The sequence below is a fragment of the Temnothorax nylanderi genome, unplaced genomic scaffold (assembly GCF_030848795.1).
Source record: "Temnothorax nylanderi isolate EJ_2023f unplaced genomic scaffold, tnyl_v1.0 TNYL_tig0027_pilon, whole genome shotgun sequence".
Classification (NCBI taxonomy): Eukaryota; Metazoa; Arthropoda; class Insecta; order Hymenoptera; family Formicidae; genus Temnothorax; species Temnothorax nylanderi.
The window spans coordinates 798,691-822,396 of record NW_027249089.1 but is presented as its reverse complement, the minus strand read 5'-3'; the positions used below and the strand labels follow the sequence as shown (position 1 = coordinate 822,396).

At 37.9% G+C, this 23,706-nt stretch overlaps 4 protein-coding genes across 17 annotated transcripts in view; 3 read left to right on the top strand and 1 right to left on the bottom strand.

Annotated features, from left to right (window-relative positions):
• Positions 1 to 8,528, top strand: part of Rdgb (retinal degeneration B) — a 35,053-nt gene extending 26,525 nt beyond the window's left edge. For 9 of the 12 annotated variants that reach the window (XM_071701829.1, XM_071701837.1, XM_071701836.1 and 6 more), the window contains one exon: positions 3,731 to 8,528. In XM_071701829.1, coding sequence (XP_071557930.1) covers positions 3,731 to 3,884 — 154 coding nt within the window. In that variant the 3' untranslated portion in view covers positions 3,885 to 8,528. Of the gene's footprint in view, positions 1 to 116; positions 1,433 to 3,730 lie in introns of those variants that run through there. The other 3 variants (XR_011717675.1, XR_011717674.1, XM_071701835.1) reach the window with 2 other exon arrangements.
• A 315-nt stretch (positions 8,529 to 8,843) lies between these two features.
• LOC139770113 (deubiquitinase OTUD6B) lies at positions 8,844 to 12,203 on the top strand. 2 transcript variants are annotated; one of them, XM_071701842.1, is made up of 4 exons: positions 8,844 to 9,244; positions 9,415 to 9,787; positions 9,912 to 10,131; positions 10,278 to 12,203. In XM_071701842.1, the coding sequence occupies exons 1-4, from the start codon at positions 9,163 to 9,165 to the stop codon at positions 10,458 to 10,460; spliced, it is 858 nt and encodes a 285-aa protein (XP_071557943.1). In that variant the 5' UTR covers positions 8,844 to 9,162; the 3' UTR covers positions 10,461 to 12,203. The 2 variants fall into 2 exon arrangements, with proteins under 2 accessions (XP_071557943.1, XP_071557942.1); XM_071701841.1 differs by having other exon boundaries at positions 8,927 to 9,244; positions 9,379 to 9,787.
• On the bottom strand, positions 12,196 to 16,323 carry Lysrs (Lysyl-tRNA synthetase). Of its 2 annotated transcripts, none has more exons than XM_071701840.1 (8): positions 16,166 to 16,323; positions 15,526 to 15,670; positions 14,440 to 14,889; positions 14,019 to 14,264; positions 13,502 to 13,924; positions 13,107 to 13,300; positions 12,651 to 12,813; positions 12,196 to 12,476 (listed from the first exon to the last, which is right to left on the bottom strand). In XM_071701840.1, the coding sequence occupies exons 1-8, from the start codon at positions 16,198 to 16,200 to the stop codon at positions 12,378 to 12,380; spliced, it is 1,755 nt and encodes a 584-aa protein (XP_071557941.1). In that variant the 5' UTR covers positions 16,201 to 16,323; the 3' UTR covers positions 12,196 to 12,377. The 2 variants fall into 2 exon arrangements, with proteins under 2 accessions (XP_071557941.1, XP_071557940.1); XM_071701839.1 differs by lacking the exon at positions 16,166 to 16,323 and adding an exon at positions 15,749 to 16,064.
• Positions 16,324 to 17,609: 1,286 nt separating this feature from the next.
• Dnaaf6 (Dynein axonemal assembly factor 6) lies at positions 17,610 to 21,697 on the top strand. Its single transcript, XM_071701843.1, has 4 exons — positions 17,610 to 18,487; positions 19,402 to 19,610; positions 20,207 to 20,334; positions 20,520 to 21,697. Exons 1-4 carry the CDS (start codon positions 18,373 to 18,375, stop codon positions 20,647 to 20,649), a joined length of 582 nt encoding a protein of 193 aa, XP_071557944.1. The 5' UTR covers positions 17,610 to 18,372; the 3' UTR covers positions 20,650 to 21,697.
• Positions 21,698 to 23,706: the final 2,009 nt, after the last annotated feature.

Genomic DNA, 23,706 nt, shown 5'->3' with positions numbered 1-23,706 from the left:
ATCGGATCTTTTTACCATTAACGCGCGCTGCACCGGCCCACGTCCTCACGCTGTCTATTAGTCAGTAAAGTGGAGGCTCGCCGACCGAATTTCGCTGATCAGTCTCTTGATTGCAGGTACCTGCTATGAGGATATGTCGCGTTGTCTCAGCGTAGTTAAATATCACACTTCTCTGTCTCTATCTCTCACTCGGCGAAAAGCTGTTGTCGCCATACCTACGCTCGAACTCATTGTTTGCCTATCGGCTAGTACACAATGTCCAGGATCTGTGGTTAATCCGCTCTATGACCGCTCGCTAGATACGCCCGGGAAATAGAGTCGTTTTCGTAATCCTCCCCGAAACGAACCGGTCTCACTTTAGCGACGAAGGTAAACCGCCGTCTCACGTTCCGCTTGAAACTTGTTAGATGAGTGTTTTGTGTCACAGAATGCTAGATCCACCACCTAGACCGCTTCGCGTTTTACGTGTCTCTCAACTGACGGGATTCTGACTTAATATCTTCTAATATTTTAATCCCAATTCAAATTGGGTCGCGGATTCAGAATAACTTATACGATTGGAGGATATTTTAATTGAATAATTAATATCCTTTTCAACTGGATTAAAATGTGGTCTATTTAATGCAAATAATTATTTAAAAATACAGGAATGAGTTTTTAATTTATTGTAATATAAAGTGTATTAATTTTTTATCTAGTTTCATTAACATAATTTTATACATAATAGGGATTTAATTATGATACATAATTAATGGCATTTGTAATCTTTCTTTAAAAAATATAATTAAAAAATTGATAAAATTAAAAGTTTTATTTTATAACAAAAAGCTATAAGTTGTGAATCTCCACAATGTTTCGAGTTGATCGAGAGACCATTGCTTAATACTTTTATAAGTATTAAGATGTTGTAAGTATTAAAAATAAGTATAATTATTTTTTGGAAAGAAAAGAACATGATAGAATTTACGTAGAACATTTATCACGCTGCAGAGTTTACATAATAATCAAGTAAAATCGATAGATTCTGATTAGATTAGATATATAAGGGATCAAATAGATGATCTCTCAGATGAAAGATTTCCTTGGTGGTAGATCAGGCTGAATCGTTGCTTGAAAAGACTACAGACAGCACGAATGGGGATGTGATAGATTTACAGAAGACACCATCAGTGCACGATTATCATATATGTGAATGTGCAAGTTCCGAGAACTCACGGATGTACCGTGTGATCTCTCTGTTTATTAGAGGCAAACGCCGCTCTTGTCACCCGATCATGCATACTTTGCTGTGCCAATCATGATACACGCGCGCTAACAATCTCGTCGCTCTGAGCGGTTCTGGTTCGTTCATAATATTGCATTCCATAGGTGGCGGAATTATGGGACAAACGATAGCATATACGCTAACGAGAAAGCGGTATCAAGAATTATTGGGAAAAAAAAAAAAAAAAAAAAAAAAAAAAAAAAAAAAAAAAAAAAAAGACTAACTGAAATGTAAGATTAGAATTCAGACAACTAACAAGATCTCTTTTCTCTTGGCGTACTTGTAGAAACGAATCAATCGATTAATTAGAGAATTCTCCCCGCGAATTACATATTTCATTCCGCAGCTGTTTTTTTGCTACCTCCATAGAGAGGAAAATCGTTTCGCCCTTTTCGCTTGTCTACTTATGGTTCTCTCCATAGTACTGGCAGCAAGTGCGAAGACTCGACGAGTTTGTAACATCAACTACGTAACGTGTAGCTTACTAAATTTCCGTCTAACAAACTATTCCACAGATGCCGACATCCCGCATGTGTGATCGCAAATAGAAAAAAAAGTCTTTGTGGAAGCGGAAGAATCAAAGTCTATATAATTAATTTGTAATTATATATAGAGGAATATAAGGGAGACTGTGTAAAATTATAACTTTCTCTATAGTTGCAATTGTCTGCCAGAGCTATGCTATTTTAGGATCGAACAACAGAAGCTTGGACAGTACAGAATCGTCTCGCTTAGTTGAATGCTTAGTACCACGATCCCCCACGTCATTCAAGGACGACAAGATTTAAAATAATTGTCTCGCTGTCATCCACAGGGCGGACAGGTGTCTTCCGTCTACGCATCTGGTTCATTATCCATTAACGCTTTACAGATATGTTGCGTCACGCTTTTCCAGCAATACAATACCAGTGTAAAACACGCCGCTTTCCCACTGCGCTTGTTTTCATTCATCCGCTTTCAATGGCGATCTGTTTCACTCGCAAGCGAGTTTTACAAATTACAATACGAAGCACACTATTCTACACAGGATGCAGAGCGAAATATATAAAAATGGTCCATATGATATCTTTAGAATATTTTAAAAAATATTCTCCTCGTTTTGAAACTTTAATGAGCATCAACTGCAAATATTAAGAGCTACAAAATCTTAACGAGTTCTTGAGAGAAATCTAAAATGTAATAATATTACTTTTCAATTAATTTATCCTTATATTTGTTTATTATTTATTGTAAGGTTTAATTATATAGAAATATTTCATATTAAAAAAGTCAAGTAAATTAGGAAAGATACATAGTCTGTCTCGCTGCGTGTACACTTGGCGCGAGACATTACCATGTCTCTTGATTTTTGATAAAATTTTTGCCGAGGAAAACTCTATTTCAAACTCTTCAAAGAATTTGTTGTTTTATATATATATTTTTGCATCCTGTAGATATCTGTTGATGTTATCTATGTATAGAGTATCGAGAAATGATGTGTACATTATGTTACAACAACAACAACAACAACAATAACAACAGCAACAATAACAGTAATGAATAATGTGCAAATGCAAATGATCATTAATCGTTTTCAGGCTAAATATTAGAAAGGAGGGATAAATTATTGTGCATTATTGTGCTTTCATCCAGACACGATAAGCGAATAAGAAAGATGTATCACTGCTGCTTCTTGCACACGTCGCACAGCACAGAAGCGGATTTGCATAATATACTGTCTGGAAAACAATCCAATTAATAATTTTATATGGCATTGCCGGATTGTCGTCACGTTTTTAATTCATAAATTTTCAAACTATCTTCCAATTAACTTCCAATCGCTTTTCAACTAGCATCAGTCGATATTTTTCGATCCATTATTGTACATATGCTATTTTTATCGCATTCATGTAATAGATAAAATTTACTCTTGAAAACTTGTTATTATAAAGAAGCTTCTGTTTCCAGGATTGATTTACAATTCATTTCTGTCGCACATTCGATAGATTTTAATTAGATGTGCGAATAGTTTCGAGAATGCAATATACGATGTCCATCGCAGTAATCGCATTTTGCGTGCTGTCAGTCGCGCTGATTCGAATGACAGTACGCCGAATGCGCCAACGATAAATCACTCATCAAGATAACTTTGGGACGCTTTAGGTCCTTTCTTCCCAATGCAATGTCGAAGTTATAAGAGTAAAATTCAATGTGTCTAATTGAAAATGCATTTTTTATATAATTGAATATTACATAATATAATTTAGCATAATATAAAATATTAAATATTTATATAAACTATTCTAATAAGAATATATGTATACATATTTATATCTATTTACTCCTACTTATCTTTAACATATAAAAAAAAATTAATCTGAGATGAAATTAATCTCTCTATGGGAAGGATTGAGCTTGCTAAACGTTCTTCGGTTATCTCGAGAAGGCAGCTTACACGACTGTTTATTGACTATTGCCGAACGGCAGCTCTTTTAGGACGGCGAAGCGTGCGATCTCGCAGCCACCCTTAGGCAAGACATCCCTCCCGTTGGAACGATCAACGAGCGTGGGCCCATCCGTCACGCCTGCATCATCGGCATCAGCCAGCGTTCATCAATCAGCAACAACCGAGAAACTCTGACGATTTGCACGCTGCCGCTCGTTCTTCGAATCGCGGCGGTAGCTCGTGAAGGAAGGACACGATTCTTGGTTCCGTATCCGGTAGTTCCTTTATTCCGCAGATCATTATATTTTGTGATGATCTTATAGATTTTTACGCCGTGTATTCATAATTCATAACAGTCTCTCGCAGATATCTCATATTATAGATCTTTTACTGTCCTATAGATGACGTACATAAGTGTTGTTGTCTCATTTCGTTGTACCTCATATCGTAAATCTCCTTGATCTATTTTCGCAGATTTATATGTATTTATAGATAGGTATTATAGGTACTTTAGCCTTCTCGATCTTGAATATTTTTAGTTTCGCACTATTTTCGCGGAGTGCTAGTTCTCAATGATCTTTGGAATCACCTCGTGTTTATTCGTTTTACATTATACTATGTATTTTAGATCCCAAAAATTCGAGCCTCAATTAAAAAATTTTGAGACTCGGGAATTGACAATTAAATGAAGAAATTAGCGTGTACGAGTCGCGCGCAGATGAGCAAAGCGTAAATTATTTATCACTCTAATGAAAATTTTTCATCTAATTCTGGAGTATTTCGATGGTTTATTTATACATATTTACCATTTTTAGTCTGTACATTTTAGTTAAAATATACATTATAAATCAAAACAAACATTAGGTAAATTTCTAGCAAAAATAGTGACTATAAATGTTATTTATATCCGTGGATTGAATATTTAGTTAATTACAAGATATCCTGCATATGGATGTAACAACATATAATATCATTTTTAAATCGTACTTTATTGCTGTAACACATTTTATCTTATATTATTAAGTTACATAAAAGTCATAGTGCAAACACACGTCGGCTAAAGGTACAAACACCTATATATTTGGTCATTTTAATAATGTCCTGTTTGTCAAAATATAAATAATATTAGACGTTCGTTTTTCTTTATAATGTACATCTCAACCAAGACCTAAAGATGATCAAAATAAATGACAGAAGCGTCTTAGGAAATCAGACAGAAAATTTTTAGACTGACAATTTACGTTCATTTATCTGCGTATGGCTCTGGTATATGATAATTTATTTATTTCTCAATCTGATCTTACCGAGCTTTCGTTATATATATATTGTATATATATATATATATATATATATATATTATATGTATATATACAAATTTTTAATTCTACAATCATGTATCTTACAATTAGTTTGAATCCTTGTACAGCTCCTACTACACTACTTCTGTTATACAAACTAGCACGTCTCTCGTATTATTCCAATAAATAAAATTTTGCTTATGTAAAAAAAGATATCCAATATTTATCTTTTATATACTTTGTATCATTTTTATACTGCAATTTATCAGTAATCTTATTGTACACTTATAGATACTTATCTATTCTAAGTACATTTCTTCTCTCGATACGTGAATGATGAAAAAAATATGATGAATTAAAATATCAATGGAATTTTGTTTAACGGAATAATACGCCGAGAATGAGAACTTGTTGAAACTGTTACCTGAGTCTCCCTGTTGTTATTAAGGAGAAGTAACGTAATGTTATCTGTGACGCTTAGAGATAATTAGCGTAAGAACTGTTAGCATTCTACTCATTGCCAAATGTTAATATAGAGACGTAATACGTAATGCTCTGCAAAGTCCGCGTCAAGTTCTTTCAGGGCTATTTCTTCGCGTGAGAGACTCATATCGCTGGCAAGAAAGACAGTCGTAAAATGAAGGACATGCTTAGTAACACTTATTTAATTACTATTAGAAGAAGATGTTACTTGTCTTACGCGATTTTATCCATTTAACTTTACAGTTTTATTCATTCTAAGAAGATTTAATATTCTATAACGAATATCATTTACCCATGAACACAAACATACTGAGAATATATATATTTTATATATTATTTATATATATTTATTATCAAATTAGCTGACAGGGCATATATATAATCCGTATAATTTGTACTTGAAGAAAATGATACAAGACAATATTAATGCGGTAATTTGAAAAATGACAGTGCAATTATTTAGACAAGAACACGATAATGAGTGAGGTAAAAATAATAATTTGAGAAATAAGAAGAAAATCTTTTTAAATATCGTTGTCTCTAATAGACGACGCTAATAGACTTGTCCTCTCTAAATCTTTTTTTACGACACGGTAATTCAGGAATATATTCTTGAAAATAACCGAGAGAACTATTCGCATTTACAATTAGTTGAGAAAGTCGGAAACGTATCGTATTTACATATAAGACGAAGCATCGATGTCTAAATTATTATAGACGCGCGCGCGCGACACATACACAAGCGGTACAAAGCTAACTTCTTTCTTATTACATAGTCGCGTAAAGCTGTAGCTAGCGATGTAAATACGTTAGAGATGTTGTGTAAATAAATTACATTATCCGTGGATAAATGTTAGCAGAAGATCGAGATCATATTTACATGACTGGCTGCTAGATGCTTCGTCGATGATAGGGAAGCGTGCCAAGGGAAGCGTGCGAGTCCGAGCTGAGATGAATTGATGCTGATTCCCGATATGGAATTCCATTACCCCGACTCTATTCGCAGATCTTTTATTATTAAGGAGAATTTTCGAGTCTCGCGGCGATCATTCACACAGAAAGAAAAGGAAAAAATTCGTCTTAGTTCTGAATCGCACCGATATGAATAGGAGAGACATAATCAACGGTGTTTCATTACGCTTAAATCTATCACAATCAATGTTAGAAAGTGGTAAAATCTTTCCTACAGGCGCGATTCGCTATACACGGTGTTCCGAGTCTTGTATCGGAATACCGAAAGTGTTCTACGCTGTCGATCACGCTGTTTGATCTTTTTCATAGCAAAAATTAACGATCCTCTATTTTCTATAATCCTTCTATTTTCAAGATTACGAAATATATGCATATCTTTTAATCTCGATCATTAAGTCTTAGATTAAACTATTGTTTTAATTCGTAATTAAAGATTTTAAAGGTTTTAAAGATTTTAAAGGTATTTTTATACATTTTAAGTTTATTATTCGAGATTAATATCATAGAGATTAATATTGATAGAGATAGCAAAAGAGAAATTCAAGTTTTTCATTCAAGTTTTAAGTTACGTTACATATAAATGACAGATTAAAATTAAAGACACAAGAGATAATACCCTGACCTGACCTTTGTCACTCTCGGGACACCCTGTAGAACGGAATCAAGCGCGACGAGGGTGACGGAGATTAATTTGTTGCCATCGTATGTTTCGTCGATGATCCGTCGTGTTAATCTCCCGATCCTGAAACAAGGAAGCATTACGTATTGCTCAAACTGCTATACTAGCTGTGGTGCTTGCATTACGCAAGTTAACATTATCATTAATATTGACTGTTTGTATTGTTGTAATATGGCATGAGAATATAGTTCTATATTATACAGATGTCTACATATATATATATATATAAATATTAAACGAGAAAAATATGTATACATTATACAAGTTGCAAACTTGGAGATATATACGCGAATGCATATATACATTTATGTGCGTGTGTATATACATAATATGTATATATGCATTCCTGCGAGGTGTCCGCGGAGTCCTACGTCTCTCGGAGGGGGAATTTTCATTTCGATTCAGCTGTTGCGCTTTTCGGGAAATTTTACATCGTTCGCAGAGAAACCTTCCAAAGTTCTGATCCAAAATAACTTGTTATTGCGATCGACGACGCGAAACGAAGAGGAGAGACATCGAAGCGAGATCAATTTAAGATCATTCGCGTCAACGATACTATAATACGGGCTTTCTTTTCTAATGTTACAACAATTGTGACTAATATTACTTACTGATAATCGAGATTAGTTATTTTATTAACTAGCGCTAAGTGATTCTAAATAATTAGCTTGTAATCGAGTCAATCGCTTACGGTTAAGGCTACAGATCGGTTACAGATAGACGTGCTGTAAAGTTAACGGTAAGGTTTTTTAATAATCATTAAAATTGGATTGTAGTAAAAACTAGTCAGCCGTGACTAAAGATGATCTAGCGCAACGCGTAGCTAACTAGGGTTCTTTTATTATTATTGTCAGTCCTATCGACAAAGCGGACGTTTTTAGAGTTTGGCGAGAAGGAAAGACAAAGGTGGGACTGAATCGCTTGCGCAAAGTTGAACTCTAAAAGCGGCCCCCCTGCTTGAGACTCACGACTCGGCGGACGCTCCGTAGATATACGTAAGCGACTGCAAGAGATATTTTACTTATACTATATACTATATTGGAGACGGACGATCACATTGTACTGAGCGGTAATGAGTTGTTGAGAGTTATATTTTTATTAGTGACGTAACGTAAAATGACATATTGTAATAAACTAACCGGAGAATCATTGTTTTGTATTACGCGCTCTCGCTCTAGTGTGTAACAATTGTTTTATATATACATATATGTATATAATGTTGACGATCACAGTTCGGCTCGGCTTCCCTCCCTCCTCCCAACCCCTTTCCAACCCCCGAGACCGACCTGCCGCAGCGAGACACCCCGTTTCTTTTCCTAGTTGAGGGAGATAATGGAGATGAGACGCTTAGCGGACAAAACTGTATTCCACTTCCTTCATTGGATATTAATAAATGATAAATCTATATTTCTCGTTTTTTTTTACCGCTCATTTTCTTTAACACACGTGTGTCGCACGCGAACCTCGTACTTTTGCATTCTCTATCACAGAGATATATCGTCATAATATATTGTAAGAGCTATAGATTTCGAAGATTTTCGAGAATGTTAAATTATGATTTTACATATGCTTTAATGTAGAATTTAAAAACAACAAAAAGCTACAATTCTATCCAAACAAACAAAATACTAACGGGTACCACAAAGTAAACACCGATTAAAATAATCCGAGTTTAGTCGGAGTTACCGCGAGCGTCAGCGGTGGAGCGAGCTCGGATCTCGGATCTACGGATTCACCAAGCCAAGCTCAGGCTCCAGGCTCTAGTGCGTCATTCGTTTATATGACGTCAGTTATTTCTGCGGATCAATGACGTAACGGCAAACGATTGGTTGTTGGCGCGCGTTGACGTTTATCGCGTGGCGCGTTTCCTCTCCTCTGTCCACTGTGCTGCCCTGTCAGCGTCAGCGAAAGACGGAGCGCCGAGCGGTCCAGCTCCAGCTTCCTGTTCTCCGTAACAACGCGGATCCGGCGGATCGTGTTCCCGCGACCCGCGACCAGAATATTGCTCACGGTAGGCCATAGAGGTTATATTTAAATTAAAATGGCAGAGGCGGCGTTGAAGAAGAAGTCGACGGAGGAAGAACTAATGCAGAAGCAAAAAAAGGAACGAAAGGAACTGCAAGGTATTCAGATAATCATGGTTTCCTTTATCTTTGTTTTTTAATACGTTTTTGTAACTTCGGTCGTTTTCCGATTTGTGAGGTTAAAGTCTTTGCGCAACGTGGGGCGCCTAATCTTTTTTTTTTCTTGATCGTAGCGCAAATACAGATCTTGAAGAAATCTATTTGTAAAGGAGACAAGAAGAAGAAGAAAGAGATCACGGAAGAGATAGGGCGCTTAGAGGAGAGCTTGGAGAAACGTCACGTGGAAGAGCTGAACACATGGAGACTGGCTAATGTTACACTGAACGACAAACAAACAGAGCCTGTAGAAGCAAATGAAGAAATTAGTGAAGACAATTGCTCGGAACAGTCGGCACATAGGGTCTCCAAAGCGCAGAAGAGACGGGAGAAGAAAGCAAACGCGGAGAAAGAACGCAATCAGAGGATCATTGAACAGGAAGCGCTTAATGTCTTCGGCAAAAGGAATGTCGAGATAGAAGCCATAAAGAAGATCCTTTCTGAGCGCGACTTAATGATCTACGAAATTCCTAGCGACGGTCACTGGTAAAGATCGTAAACTATATAGCCTTATTTATTTGTTAAAAAAAGAGGAACGATAGAATGCATCACAATTTACATTGTTTGAGCTTTGTTTGTCCAAACATAATGTCCAAATTTGTTTTTTTAGCTTGTATAACGCAGTGGCACATCAGCTGAAGATAAACGGAAAGACGCCTCTTAGCCTGCACGATCTCAGAACAAAGACTGCTGACTATTTGAGAGAAAATATGAATGACTTTTTGCCATTTCTTTCCAATCCTGATTCCGATGATCTATTGACACCTGACGAGTATGAAAAGTATTGCAACGATGTGGCTGAAACTAGTGCTTGGGGTGGCGCAGTTGAGGTAAATACATGTTGTAGACTCGTAGGCTGTGCACAATGTGACTATAAGCCAATTAATTCTCTAATTATTTCCTCTCTGGTCCATGAACTGTTAACGTAACACATCATTTTTTTTCTTATAGAACATTTCATTGTGTTTTATTACAGTTGCAGGTATTATCGCGTATACTGAAATGCCCAATAGAAGTCATACAAGCTACAGGGGCTCCCTACATCATTGGAGACGACTACAGCAATGGCAAAAAGGTAATATTGACCTATCATCGACATATGTATGAGTTAGGCGCTCACTACAATTCTGTTACGAAACTTCAGGATGAAGAGAGCTGATAAAGGTTTCCTTTAGACTTTATTTCTATTTTGTTACAACAGTCTTCAACTTTTATTATTGATCGATGGATTAATCGTGATGAATTAAGCATGTTTCAATTTACGAACATGTTTTCCAAGTCAATAAACTAATTTATTTCGTGTGAAAAATTTAATATAAACTTTCAGATAGTATAAAATATTTTTATCGATAAGTATACATGAAAATATTGAAAAAGCTGCCAGCAGAATATTTAATCTTCCGACGAGAAATGCATTTCTAAACTTTACATTATTGTGATGATTATTAATGATAAAATGTTTATAAGAGAAATTCTTCAAATGTGTACAGTGACTGTTAAAGGATTCAATGAAAAGTTTAATTAGTTTTTCTATAAATAAAAATCATATGCTACATTAAATACGTAATAAAAATATATTATTGATCAGATGTAATCTTAATGGTCACACACATTTTAGGAATTCTTTTTTACAGTCACTAGTTAGTTAAAAATACGAGATACATATCAATGAATCATCAGAAAATGTATTTTCTTGGTCATTCAAACTAGTTTACTGACTTATATTTTGATGTGCACATTTAGAGCTAAACATGACTGAAAGTTCTGTATAAATTCTACGAAAAAGATTTTTTGTAGGTTTATAGGGTACATTTTTATTGTATATTTAATAAACATAATCACATCCTAAAGTTCTGTATACTGCAAATGTATACTTCATCATATCGAAACTTGGGATTTAACAGATCAAGGAAACGGTTCTTAATATATCAGACACTATTGTGTTTGTGATCTTCCTATATTAAATGGGCTTCAGGTAGTCATATTTAGCGCTAGACGTGCGATGGGAATGTGGACTGTAGAGGTGTTTAGATATATTTACTTAAATATATCAGTACAGACCATTATAAATATTTCGGCGAGTTAGATGTGAGCTGATTTAGAGCTCTTGTGTTATTATAGTGATTAAATTTAGAATTATATTTATTTTCCAAATGGATATCAGACAATATAAACATGCTGCCAGCAAATATGCAAATACTTATTAAGATTCAATGTTCTTTGGCTTGTTCCAAGGGTTGAAGTATGAATATTACTCTCTTATTGCGCATACTATCCGTGTTCATTGGTAGCTGTCACGTTTCGAAATTTCAAGCGGCTATCAAATCTAAGTACGTCTATGACGAGTGTCCGAAATTGTGTTTCGAAATCATACTCGGACAATAGAATAAATTAGCGATGTAATTTGATTTAGATTGAGAAAGGATAAGACTGTAAGAGTACTTCTTTAACTTATCTCAACTCATGAGAATCAACTTTGGTCCTTAACTTTTCGAACAAGTAGGCTTTCGAACCATGTAGTTTATTAATTCGTATCTTGGAACGGCAGTGAGCCAAGTATTTTAGAGTCTTGAACGCAGCTCAGTATACGCAAGAGTGTTCCTTACTTGCAAAAATTTGTCCTCTCAACATTATCTATTTCCTGATTAACTCTGTGGATTTTGTATGTAATTTCAATAATAGTTTGGTTAATAATCTTGTGATTTCGATCGTTTATCCATGTGATAAAATGATAAAGAATATAAAAATGGCTTGTAATCGTGATGTTAGACAAGGGACACTCTATTATATACAATGACATTGTTCTCGTATGTTTTGTAAATATATATATGTATATTTGATCGCATGTAATGGATGTGTTGTAGTCGGGTTGTATCAAATAAATATAATACGTATAAAAAAACACCGTTTGTATAATTTATTTTAATTTAACTTTTTTAATAATTTAAAAATAAAAAGTATTTTTCTTGTAAGCCGATTATCGATTGAAAAAAATAACTTTTATACTTCAAAATTTCGAAATACTTTCGAAATACAAATCATCAATTTTATATATAGCTTTTAAATAATTTTAACTTTATTTTTCTGCACTATCGTTTGACGCTTTGTCATCTTCAGTAACTTCCTTGTTTTTATTCGGATCGTCCGGTTTCATTTGAGGGAAAAACAATACTTCCTGCAAAGATAAAAAAACCGTACATTTTTACGATATATATCCGTAGTCTCTCTTATAAATTTCCTCACATATAAAATAATTTAGTTATGGACAAATAAATTAATTTCATAAAATCTTGATTTTCTATCTCGAACGCTTTAGAAGATATGTTACATATTTAGTTTATATACTCACTTTAATATTATTCGAGTCGGTGAGGAACATTGTTAATCGGTCAATACCCATTCCCCAACCAGCTGTTGGCGGTAAACCGTATTCCAAAGCTGTGCAGAAATTGTCGTCAACCAATTGTGCTTCCTCGTCACCCGCTGCTTTATCCTTTGCCTGCTGCTCGAACCTGTATGCACATTTAAAATATTCAAATTTGTAAAATGATCATAAAATTGAATGAATCACTAATTCACGAATAACTTAATTTTTCAAAACATACTGATATTACTGACCGCTGTTACACGGCGCCGTTAATCGGGTTTAATAACATCGGTAGTTCTTAGACTAGTCAATCACACTCATTCCTCAGAAGAAGGGAATAGCTGTGATTTGCCAGCCTAAGAACTACCGATGTTATTAAACCCGATGTGTAACAGCGGTCACTGACACCAATTTTTAACAAAAAGTTTAATTTTCTACCTTTCTCTCTGAACAACAGGATCGTTCAGTTCGGTGTACGCATTACAAATTTCCTTTTTCATAACAAATAACTCGAATCGTTCAGTAAGGCCTTTCTCGGATCGATGCCATTTCGCCAATGGAGACATTACTTGTGGATGATCAATGATGTAGGTGGGATTGATACACGTCTCCTCGATAAACTCTCCAACGAGCTATTCCACAAAAGATATTCCGATTTAGAGTAGCTGATATTATTGTGTGTAATTGGAAGATACAAATGTCTTAACATATATATTTCTACAATTTTGTTCACATTCGGTTATATGTACAGAATATCATTTATTAAAATTACTGGATTAAAAAATGCCAAGTTTAAAAAGTCATTAGGTGTTTCATAAAGTTCGATGTCTTACCTTGTCTAGTAATCTCGCCGATGTCCTAGGTGGAGGACACTCGATCTCGTGTTTCTCACAAAGATCGCTAAGGAACTTATTTGCTATTGGCGTATTAAGCTGATCGGCTTCAGGTAGTTTGACCTGCAGAACCTCTTCCAACTTCTTCATCATCGAGATGCGCTTGAAAGGCGGCTTGAAGTCGATCTCATATGCTTCGCCCTCCGGTCCGTCCGGATGGTACTCTATCTTGTAAGTCCCATGTATGGCCTTCACCATGCCGGACACCATGTTCTCCGTGATCTCCATCAGGTCATTGTAATCGGCATATGCCATATAGAATTCACAGGTGGTGAACTCGGGATTGTGAGTCATGTCAATGCCCTCGTTCCTGAATTGCCTACCGATCTCATATACTCTGTCGATTCCACCGACGACTAACATCTATTAAATGTTTACGGTACTGTTGTGTTTTAATTTTTTCTTTTATTCTAGAAATAAATTTATTTTAGATTCGAGAAATAAAACAATTTGATACCTTGTGATACAACTCCGGAGCGATTCTCATGAACAAGTCCATATTGAGTTCGTTATGATGGGTAACAAAGGGTTTGGCGGTCGCACCTCCAGCGATCATATTCATCATAGGAGTCTCGACTTCTAAGAAACCCATACCGTCAAGAAACTTGCGCATATAAGCGATTATTTTTGCGCGTGTATGAAAGATTTCTCGAACTTTATCGTTTAATATGAGGTCCAGGTATCGCTGCCGGAATCTCGTTTCCTGGTTGCGTACAAAAGCGTTTAACGCAACTTGCGCAATATATTCACACAATATATTTACATAACATTGCATGTTGTATAGAGTTATATGGAATTATTATATAACGATTCTAATATCCCCCTTCCCCCCAATATGCTCAAGAATCATCGCATTTTTCTGCGGATTTACTTCTCACCTTGTCCTTCAGGCCAAAGTAGAGATGTGGCAACATGTGTAAACACGGGCTCAGAAGGGAAATAGAGAGTGGTAGGATCGAGAATTCGCCCTTATGGCTCTTCGCGGGCTTGCCGACGACGCCTATGATATCACCTCTCTTAATTTTTGCAGTATCCGCTACAAACCTCTCCTCATTCACATACAATCTCGCATTGGCCATCACTTGCACTTTGACACCTTCCCCACGAAGATCATAAAATATCAGCTTGGTGCCGGATTCTCGAATGGAGTGGACGCGTCCAGCGATGTGGTGTATCGTATCCTCAAGTATCTCACCGTCCTTTACCATATCCCTAAACTTCTCGATGAACTCCTCGAGAGAGATCGATACATGAAACTTGTGCGGGTAAGGATTGTCGTTGGTAGCTTTGAGTTGACTGACCCAATTCGACCGGAGCTTAAAATATTCCTATAAATAATACATTCTATAATAAATCTTTTATATAATTAGCTCAAGATTTAATAAGAAAATTGATCTTGCATTATATAAGATTTCAAGAATCTAGAATGTTAAAGTGCGATACCAAAAACTGAACTGCTGAATCATAAAAAATCCAAGTAATCGCTAGATAAAAGGACTTTTATTCTTTTGCAAGCTTTTCTTGAGACAAGTTCATCCTAATATAAATCGCACTCCTAGAAGAATACTGTCACAACTCAAAAAATTTCCATTTTGAGTTTAAGCCTATAAAAACTACGCCTAAAATGTTACCTACGTGCTACAATATCACAAGTCTATATGCAAAATTCGCTGCACGGGGCAGAAGTGTCGTTATTCTTTTAAACTAGTTACATTGCAATCGCTGGATGAATAGTGTCATAGTGAATTGACAAGTGAATCACAGCAGATCTCTTTAAGAGTTTCATTATAACAAGCTATCGTAATTGTAACTGCGATAGTTATCTCGCAATTCAAAAAATTGAATTAAATTTGTTTTTCTTCTCTCCTGAAAGTGGTGAATTTTTGAGTTGTGACAGTATCCTTCTAGGGGGTGCAAAATTTCACCCTGTATAAATTTCTATGCGACAAGACTTCGACATTTACATTCGGACTAATCTCCTCCTCCTTGATATCCTTCTTCTCAGAGACATCCTTCTTTGGCTGAGCTACCGCTGCAAGCGTCCTGGCCTGCTCCTTCTCGGCTTTCTCCTTGGCCTTCTGCTCGGCTTTGAGACGCCTTTTCAGCTCGCTGCAATCAGGACATCGTCTCAGCTCATCTCTCTCTCTGTCTCAGGTTGCATTATGTATCGAGTGATTCATTACGCACTTCGTGGCGAACCGACGCGGAAACGTCTGACGCAACTTCGTCCCGTGACACGCCAACCAGGTTCGCACTACTGGCCGCGCGACGATGTCGCGAGCACTGGTTAACGTACCGAACATAATTGTTGCGCAACACTGTCCCCGGGATTAGATTTTATACCCACGTGACGCGCCCATCGGCGCTTAGATTTTTCCACGAGATATCGCTATCTGCGAGAAAATGCGAGCCATGTAGGGAGCAATGTGCAAGACCGCGTGGCGACGTGCCCACATGTCGGACTTTTCTCCTTTTTAGGTTAGGTCGCCCACGAGGGGGGAAGTCGCGCGTCGCGAGCGGCCAGGGCGATCCGAGCGAAGGGCGTCACGGCGAATATCCTACGGGCACGACGATATATTGTTCGACGTCGCGCACTTTACTTACTTTTTCGACAGTTTCTCGCTCATGACGTCCACCATGATGGCAAGCTGCCGTGGAAAAGATCGTCGCCGACACCGTTCACACCGTCCGCTGCGCCCGCACCGTTGCGTTGGTCAGACTGCACATGACTACACGCGAAACGAGAGACGTTTCAGCTTTCAGGTTTCTCGATTGAGGTGCGTCCACTGCGTCCTGTAAAGTCCCGTTCCCTCTGCCAGCGATTGCGGTGGATCGGAATGGAATTTCCGCAGGAAGCTGTTAAGTGTTTCGAATTGTTGTCATCATTGTGCACGATCGACGCGGATTGATCTTCAAACGAGATTCAAGACGAATTAAAGACCGATCGGTATTCATAGATCACTCCTTGTATTTTAGATCGTTTTAAATCTGGCCTTGAAACTATCTAGCCAATGAAAAGGTCGTATAACCTCCCGAAATCATATTTCGAACGATCTTGAATGTAAGATCGAATTCCGTTCCTAAAAGAGAATATTTCTTACATATGGATACGCGAGATATATTTTCTTTTCAGATAGATTCTCATTTCAGTCTTTCAGGAATCCAAATTTCAAATTTCACGCAAGAAGATTGCAAGCGCCCCTTCTTTATATTGTATAATTTAATTCAGAATTTTTTACGTTTTTTTTTTTATATTTTCACGTTTCCCGAGTCTTTCATTGAAGATTTAGAAGACTTTTAAAGGCTTATTTCTTTTTTAATAAAATGCTTATCATAAAATTTAATTAAGAGAAGCCTGATATATATAACTTTGAAAGCAATCAAACTTCGGTTAATTTAATTCTACATGAAGCAATTCAACGGCAGAATTTCTCTCATGGCAAGATTTCTATATAAATCCATTTGTCCTAATTTAATTTTCCTTTCCACCACGGTAAAAAAAAACTTGGCTGTATTAATTAATTGGAAATCTGGTAGATTCAACCAGAATGACACGAGAATTAAATAATTATGTCTATCAAATATTCAAGCTACTAAAATTATCGATATAATCTTTAATAACCTGAAATTCTATTTTATATACGTTGTCTTGTTGGTACAACCAAAACATTAATTTTTTTTCAGTGATGTGTTAAGCAACAAAATATTGATTTCATCCACGTTAACGAAATAATATAAATATTACTCGGTAAATTAAGCGCGGATCAAGTTAATCGGAATTTGCGATTAAAATCAACCAGGTATTCATAATCCGATCTTATAAGATCATCTTAACTCTTAAATGCGCAGCTTTGCATATATGCAAAACGACTTTTCGATGCTCCGCGCGGCTTCGCACATCTGTAAAGAGCTCTGCACGTCATCGGTTCTCCGCTAGGACAAAAAGGGCGAAAAAGGGTTCAAAGAATGAAAAAAGGACTGAAATTAGTGTAAAGAATTTTTTAAATATATATATTTTTTAGGATTCCTTAAGCAGTCATTATTTATTTAAAAAATACTCAAAATGCTACGAAAAAATTTCGTATTTCGACTTAAGAGTTAAGTTCGAAAATGCGCGGTTATTTTATTAGATACAATCTCGAGACCAGACTTGAAACGATCTTAAATATAAAATCGGAATATGAATATTAATTGCCTTTGTTCTTTCATAACTATATCTCGTTTTACTTACCGTGTTTCCTTACGCTCCATCGACTTTACGTTACGTCGAGTGCCGTATTTTTTAATTTCAGGCAGGCATTGTTGCCTTATCTCTCGCGCGTGTTGCACATCTTTGCACGCGTATTATACTTAACTATAACATCGTTATCGTCATCTCGTCTATATATACGTGTGATAAAAGTGATTGAAGTTAAATTAAATTTTAAAAGTCATCAACGTACCGCGATGCCATCGCGATTCGGCAATTTTTATTTCCCTCTCGCGTGACACGCGATTGAAATTGTCCTCCGATCGACGACGGGACGACTGTTACATATTCAATTTAATAGATAATAAATAGTTTCGCGCCGCGCGATGTCGAGCGTGGAATTTTTCGACCGAGTCAGTTTTCGCGTCGCGGATAACACTGCCTTATCGGGGCATTCGGGGCAATCCCGAATCCCGACAATCATGATGCCTTACATCATGCCGCCATGCCGGCAATAACGAGTTTCGTCGCCATAGCGACGTCAATTTGTTGTTGCGGGCTGTGCGTCCTGGCGTCCTGGCGAAGACGGAAGAGCTATCCTTCGCGCGTGTAATATTCCGCGATGAACGACTGTTTCCGTCCAGGAAATTTAGAGGCGCTTCAAAATTTAATCTGCCCGCCGAAGGACGACTCCGACGAGGAGGACGATCTACCGCAGGCGGGCGCGAGGAAGTTGGGTGAGTTTACGCTTTACGACTGATTAATTATTGAGATATACATATATCCCCGGCGCAAAATTGTTGCCGTTAAAACAATCGGCGCCGCGGCGACGCCGCGCGCCGACGTATAATTTCCCCTGTGCAATTTCGTGCTCGGTGAAGCCCGTGGTGGCTCGATCCCGAACTCAAATCTCGTTGTATCGTTACGTTTAATTCGACGTATTGTTCGGGATATTATTTGACCGAGCGAAGAACGCAAATTAATTGGCAAACACAACAGTACTATATACGCGCGCGCATTCTTTATTCACGTATTTTGTACGTTCGTAAGCCGGTTATTTATGTTCTGTTTGCATTCGCGGCGAGAGAGGAGAACGAAACAACGATAAATATAGAAAGAGAATTTTTTATCACGCTTCTTAAGTGGATATTTTATGAAGAATTGCATTCTCTCCTCTCTCTCTCTCTTTTTTTCTCTCTCTCTCTCTCTCTCTCTCTCTCTCTCTCCCCCCTCGCTTCTCGTTGGATGACAGATGTGGTAACTGGCTAATTAAGACCTGAGCGCAACATATAATACCGCGAGTTTCATATGCATATTTCGATTTCCTCTTCGCAAACCGGTAATATTATCGACGTAACGTTTTATGAACGATCCGTTCGCGGGAACCAATGAGGCAACCCGCCGCGCTGTCAATCATTAATTCTAATAGGACTCGTGTGTAATTTCTCAATTCGCAATCGTGCAACGTGCGTTAATTATAAATCATCGTTACACATCCGTTTTTAAATTACCATGTTAAACAGCTCGCGCGCCGCCTCCGGGCGATCGTTCGACGCTATCGTGCATTATTCTCCGGGACAACGTAGTTATTAGTCATTAGCCGAGCGGAACGCAAATTTCGCAGATCGCGAATGAAATGAATTTGCCAAAGGGCCGGGTGACATCGGCGCGCCGAGCGACCCTTCCCCGAGCGATCGTTCGGGACCTCATGCACCCCTACAGGGCGCGGGTGACGATATCTGGCATCCCTCGGAGGCGGCCGACACCCGGAGCTCGCACCAGGATTACGACCCCAGGAAGGCGCCCGAATACGAGATGAAGTTTAAGCAGGCAGTGACGGCGGAGGACGTTTATCTGGGAGTAAGTGTCGCGCCTCCCTTTTCCTCCGACAAACGAAGTAGGGATTTGGATAATATTGAGGATTTCTCATATACGTCGTAGTTCATATTCTTATCGTAAATTTCACGCTAAATAGCCGATCATCCGATTTTAAATTCTATTCCTGTACTATAATATCTTTTCTGAGAGTTCGAGAATATTCAATGTGTGAGAATAAGTTAGATAAAATAGACGATAAATCTGTTATTTTTTTATTATGGTTTACACATGTTGACTTACTTCTTCAAAGCTAATAACAAAGGAGAACTTAGAGAAATAAAACAATAAGATGTTAACTTAATTTTTTAAGAAATAAGATTTATATCATCGTTTTCGGATCGCGCTTTGAAAATAAAAATGTATGCAGTTTTACTGGAAAAAAAAACCAGAATCGCCGTCGAAAAAGAAATATATAGCGCGATAAAGCAAACGGGACCAAGATAACGCGATACGCCGCGTACAGAACCTCTCAATTGTTCTCTCTTAAATCCGGCGACTTCGTCGGGATGTCGAAATTCATTTCGCTCGACACGTTACGTGTGAGTCGCGGCCTTTAAGACGGACGAATTATTATTTAGATAGGCTTTAAAACGCCGAGCACGGCGTCCTGCGAGTGGCTGTCGGTGCTGGTGAAACTGCCCCAGGAAACGCGGGAAGAAGTGGAGCTCTCAGTGGAATCCGAGGCGATCGACGTGCGCAGTCCGAGGTAAGACGGCCACGATCGAGAATTTATCGGGATGACCCGCGTGGACAGAAGGAGAGCGAAGCTCGCTCGCCGTGTCGGAGTCGCGTTTGATTCCGACGGGCGCGGGGCGCGAGCGCGTCCTTCTTTGACAATTTTACGAGGCCGTAAATCTGCCCGACGCGTAAACCCAGTCGCGATTTCGCTAGATATCGGCTGCACCTACCGACGCCGCATCCCGTGGATCCCAACGCGTCGTCCGCCAAGTGGCACAACGACACCTCCACCCTGGAAGTCACCCTGAGACTCGCGCGCGAGCTGGATAACGTAAACTTTTAACTCCGGATCGATACGTCGTCCCGTCGAAGGAACTCGGTGGTGAGTGTTTTAGTGCGCTTTTATTGTTCCCGATACTGCCCAATTGGGTAACATAACACTTTCTATATATACAATCGTGATGACGGATTCCGCTTTAACGAGCACGAAATAAATATCTCTTTAGGCAAATAGTTTTTTCTGCATCCTTTCAGTTTATCTAAATACAAATATATGTAATATGTATTGCAGTTGATTTTGAAATTAAAATCTTGCTTAAGTAATTCAATTAAGCTTATCTTGAGAATTTTCAATAAAAAATCACGTTTCGTTATACAATTTTTTATTTCTGTTTTTTATTTTTCGTTTTATATATTTTTGTTTTTATTCATTTTTTAATACAATTTTTTATTTCTAAAGCTTTTAATTCCGTGAGAAGGTCTTTATTGTCACTAGTCACCGATTTAAAAAGTTAATCGTGTCTTGACGTATCTGTCCAGGAAATATTTATGCGAAAAGATCTGTTATTAAAACGTGTTATATTAAAATGAAGCTTACGTATAATTTCCATGCATTATAACGGCATTTTTAATTATATTTATGCGAGACCACGTGCCCCTGATCGCATTCGATTTGTGATGAACACGCGATTTAAAGCACCGAGCATAAATCCACTTGAATGAACCAAATCATTTTCGAGATACGTAATCTCCCTCGCACGCACGTGTTTCATAACGTAATCTCCCTCGCGCGCACGAGGACGCGAAACCTCCGTCCGTTCATTATCGAAGACTCGTCTATCATACCCCGTTACATCCTGATAGATTTTTCTTTCTTCGACCTCGCGTGTCGCGCGCGATGGCGCGAGTAACGTATCAACAACAAAATCGTATTTGCATTTTGTGTAATGCCACGTCCTTGATCGCGCCACGCGCGTCCGTTACGCGATGCTAATTTCCCTACAAGTAGAAAATTGCACCTTTGTAATCGTCGCGGATAAGTTCGTCTCGCGTTGCGCGATTATGAGCATCGATTATGCCGGTGTTTGTAATTGAATGTTTATTGCGCGAGAGAGAAGCGAGATGGTAATTATCGGCGATAACTGACAATAGGCGCGCAACCGTCAGGGCGGGATGGACCGTCACGATTGTGCTGTAAGACAATCGTTCGGGCGATCATACTTGGCGCAGAAGCTTTTTGGATTTTGATAGTAGGCACTGCAGGAGGATGCAAAGGAATGCACTTGCATTATCGTTCAAGAGGATGGAAAATGTTGGATCATAAAATGTTGACTCTTTACCTCTCCCTTTCCCACTTGATTGCTCTTGCAGATGAAAAAACGCCGTTGTTGTTTAGCAGTTTAGCGTTGTGATTCAATCAGTTGTGATCAACCAGTGTTGAGACACACAATTAATTAAGTAACAAAAACAATACAAAAATTTTGAAAATATTTATTTAATTAATTAAATTAAATTAAATTAATTTTATTTATGTGAACGGGATTTAGAGAGTTTCTTCAGTACGCATATAACAATTATAATTACAACATCAGCAAGACGCAGAAAAAAATGCTGAAAAGAAGAATACAAAAATAACAAATTACAATTTACAGTACAAAACAGATAAGATCTAGCGAATAAGTAAGATAGTAAAGTATTGATCGTTTAAAAGAGTTTAGGGTTGGAAAAAGTCCACGCGATTGGGGAATTTGTTCGCCAGCATATCCTATTTATATGTTCTCTGTGTTTATCTAATATTAATAAGAAATATTGATAAGAAATGATAAAATACTGTGGTGGCCACGCGCGCGCCCCTATCAAGATGGCAACACATTTAGCCACGTTTTCTCGCGAGCGCTCGACCGCGCCGACTTAAACATATAAAAAAATTCGACAGCAATATTCATTGCCCTGATCGACACTCTCGCCGACGATCTCATCGGACGACAAGAGTTAGGCGGGCATATAGTGGAGTGGCACCATCGCGACTCGCAGAGAGTCGCATGGTATTTTTGGGGACGCATCCTCCACGTACCATCGTTACATCCCACCATACACTCCTCTCCATCACTATCATCCATGATCGACATCGACATCCGTATCCCCAAAAATACTAATAAATAAATTTTAATAACAAAGCTTTCTTTTGGTTATATCAGATTATCTGTTTTTGTTAGTAAGAAGTCGTAATAACGTTGGCACATTCGATACACGTGAAAGTAAATACCTCGATATTAAATTGACTTCCCGGTATACTTCGAATGTACATCTCTCTTTCTACTTATCTTGCAATATACGCGCGTCGCGATAATTATATATTGCGAGTTTTAAAGACCAATTACTGTGGTAAATATGTTAACGGTAACCAGATTACGTTAGCCGATGCGATAGCGACGACAAAAGACGCCTTGCAGACTTGAGCGTGAAAAAGCAAAGCAATTGCTGTGCAGTAAAAACGGAGGATTACTCAAACGGAAACGTACGACGTGCTTTATAACGCGAAACAAACAAATGCTTCCGCTTCCACCTTCGGCTAAGAGCATTCGTTTCGCCTTTTATTTATTTTCCTCCGTGGAACGTAGATGCATAAACTCAAAATGATTGCGCTTTTTTACACGCTCCCCCGTTTCAACGTGACGTTGTATATATACTCTTAATCAAATCAGCACGATTTTCGCGAGTCGACGAATGGCCACGGACCGCTTCTAATTAGCCCTGTCGGAACTTAATCAACCCTTGAACGCAGTTCGTTAGTTTCTTGCCTTAATTTCCGGCGGCTAAAGTTTTTAATTCCGAAACGGCGAACTTAGCCGTTATTATCGAATAATTTTCTATTTCGCATTTTTGCAGAGAGAATCCCCGGACGATCATTCCAGCGTGTAAAAAGTTACAGCGTCGTAAAAAATTACGTTGCGAAACTGTGCGCAGTTCCTCTTTTTTTTTCTTTAAGACTCTCCTCTTCCCCGATCTCGCCGAAGAAACTGGAGGACGATGTATAAGATATACATCCGTCGATTTTTACAACGTTTCGCGATAAAGTTAAGCTTGTGGAAATCATGGTTTAATGCGTCCAATAATAACA

What these genes read in the sequence shown, in the direction of transcription:
- LOC139770113 (XM_071701841.1), top strand. Translation starts at nt 9,163, where the DNA reads ATGGCAGAGGCGGCGTTGAAGAAGAAGTCGACGGAGGAAGAACTAATG. An exon ending in GGAACGAAAGGAACTGCAAG is followed by an intron (nt 9,245 to 9,378) that starts GTATTCAGATAA and finishes TCTTGATCGTAG; the next exon opens with CGCAAATACAGATCTTGAAG. An exon ending in CTTGGGGTGGCGCAGTTGAG is followed by an intron (nt 10,132 to 10,277) that starts GTAAATACATGT and finishes GTTTTATTACAG; the next exon opens with TTGCAGGTATTATCGCGTAT.
- Lysrs (XM_071701839.1), bottom strand. Translation starts at nt 15,864, where the DNA reads ATGTTCGGTACGTTAACCAGTGCTCGCGACATCGTCGCGCGGCCAGTA. An exon ending in CCGCGTCGGTTCGCCACGAA is followed by an intron (nt 15,671 to 15,748) that starts GTGCGTAATGAA and finishes TCCTGATTGCAG; the next exon opens with CGAGCTGAAAAGGCGTCTCA. An exon ending in AGGAGGAGATTAGTCCGAAT is followed by an intron (nt 14,890 to 15,525) that starts GTAAATGTCGAA and finishes TATTATTTATAG; the next exon opens with GAATATTTTAAGCTCCGGTC.
- Dnaaf6 (XM_071701843.1), top strand. Translation starts at nt 18,373, where the DNA reads ATGAACGACTGTTTCCGTCCAGGAAATTTAGAGGCGCTTCAAAATTTA. An exon ending in GGCGGGCGCGAGGAAGTTGG is followed by an intron (nt 18,488 to 19,401) that starts GTGAGTTTACGC and finishes AATTTGCCAAAG; the next exon opens with GGCCGGGTGACATCGGCGCG. An exon ending in CGGAGGACGTTTATCTGGGA is followed by an intron (nt 19,611 to 20,206) that starts GTAAGTGTCGCG and finishes ATTATTATTTAG; the next exon opens with ATAGGCTTTAAAACGCCGAG.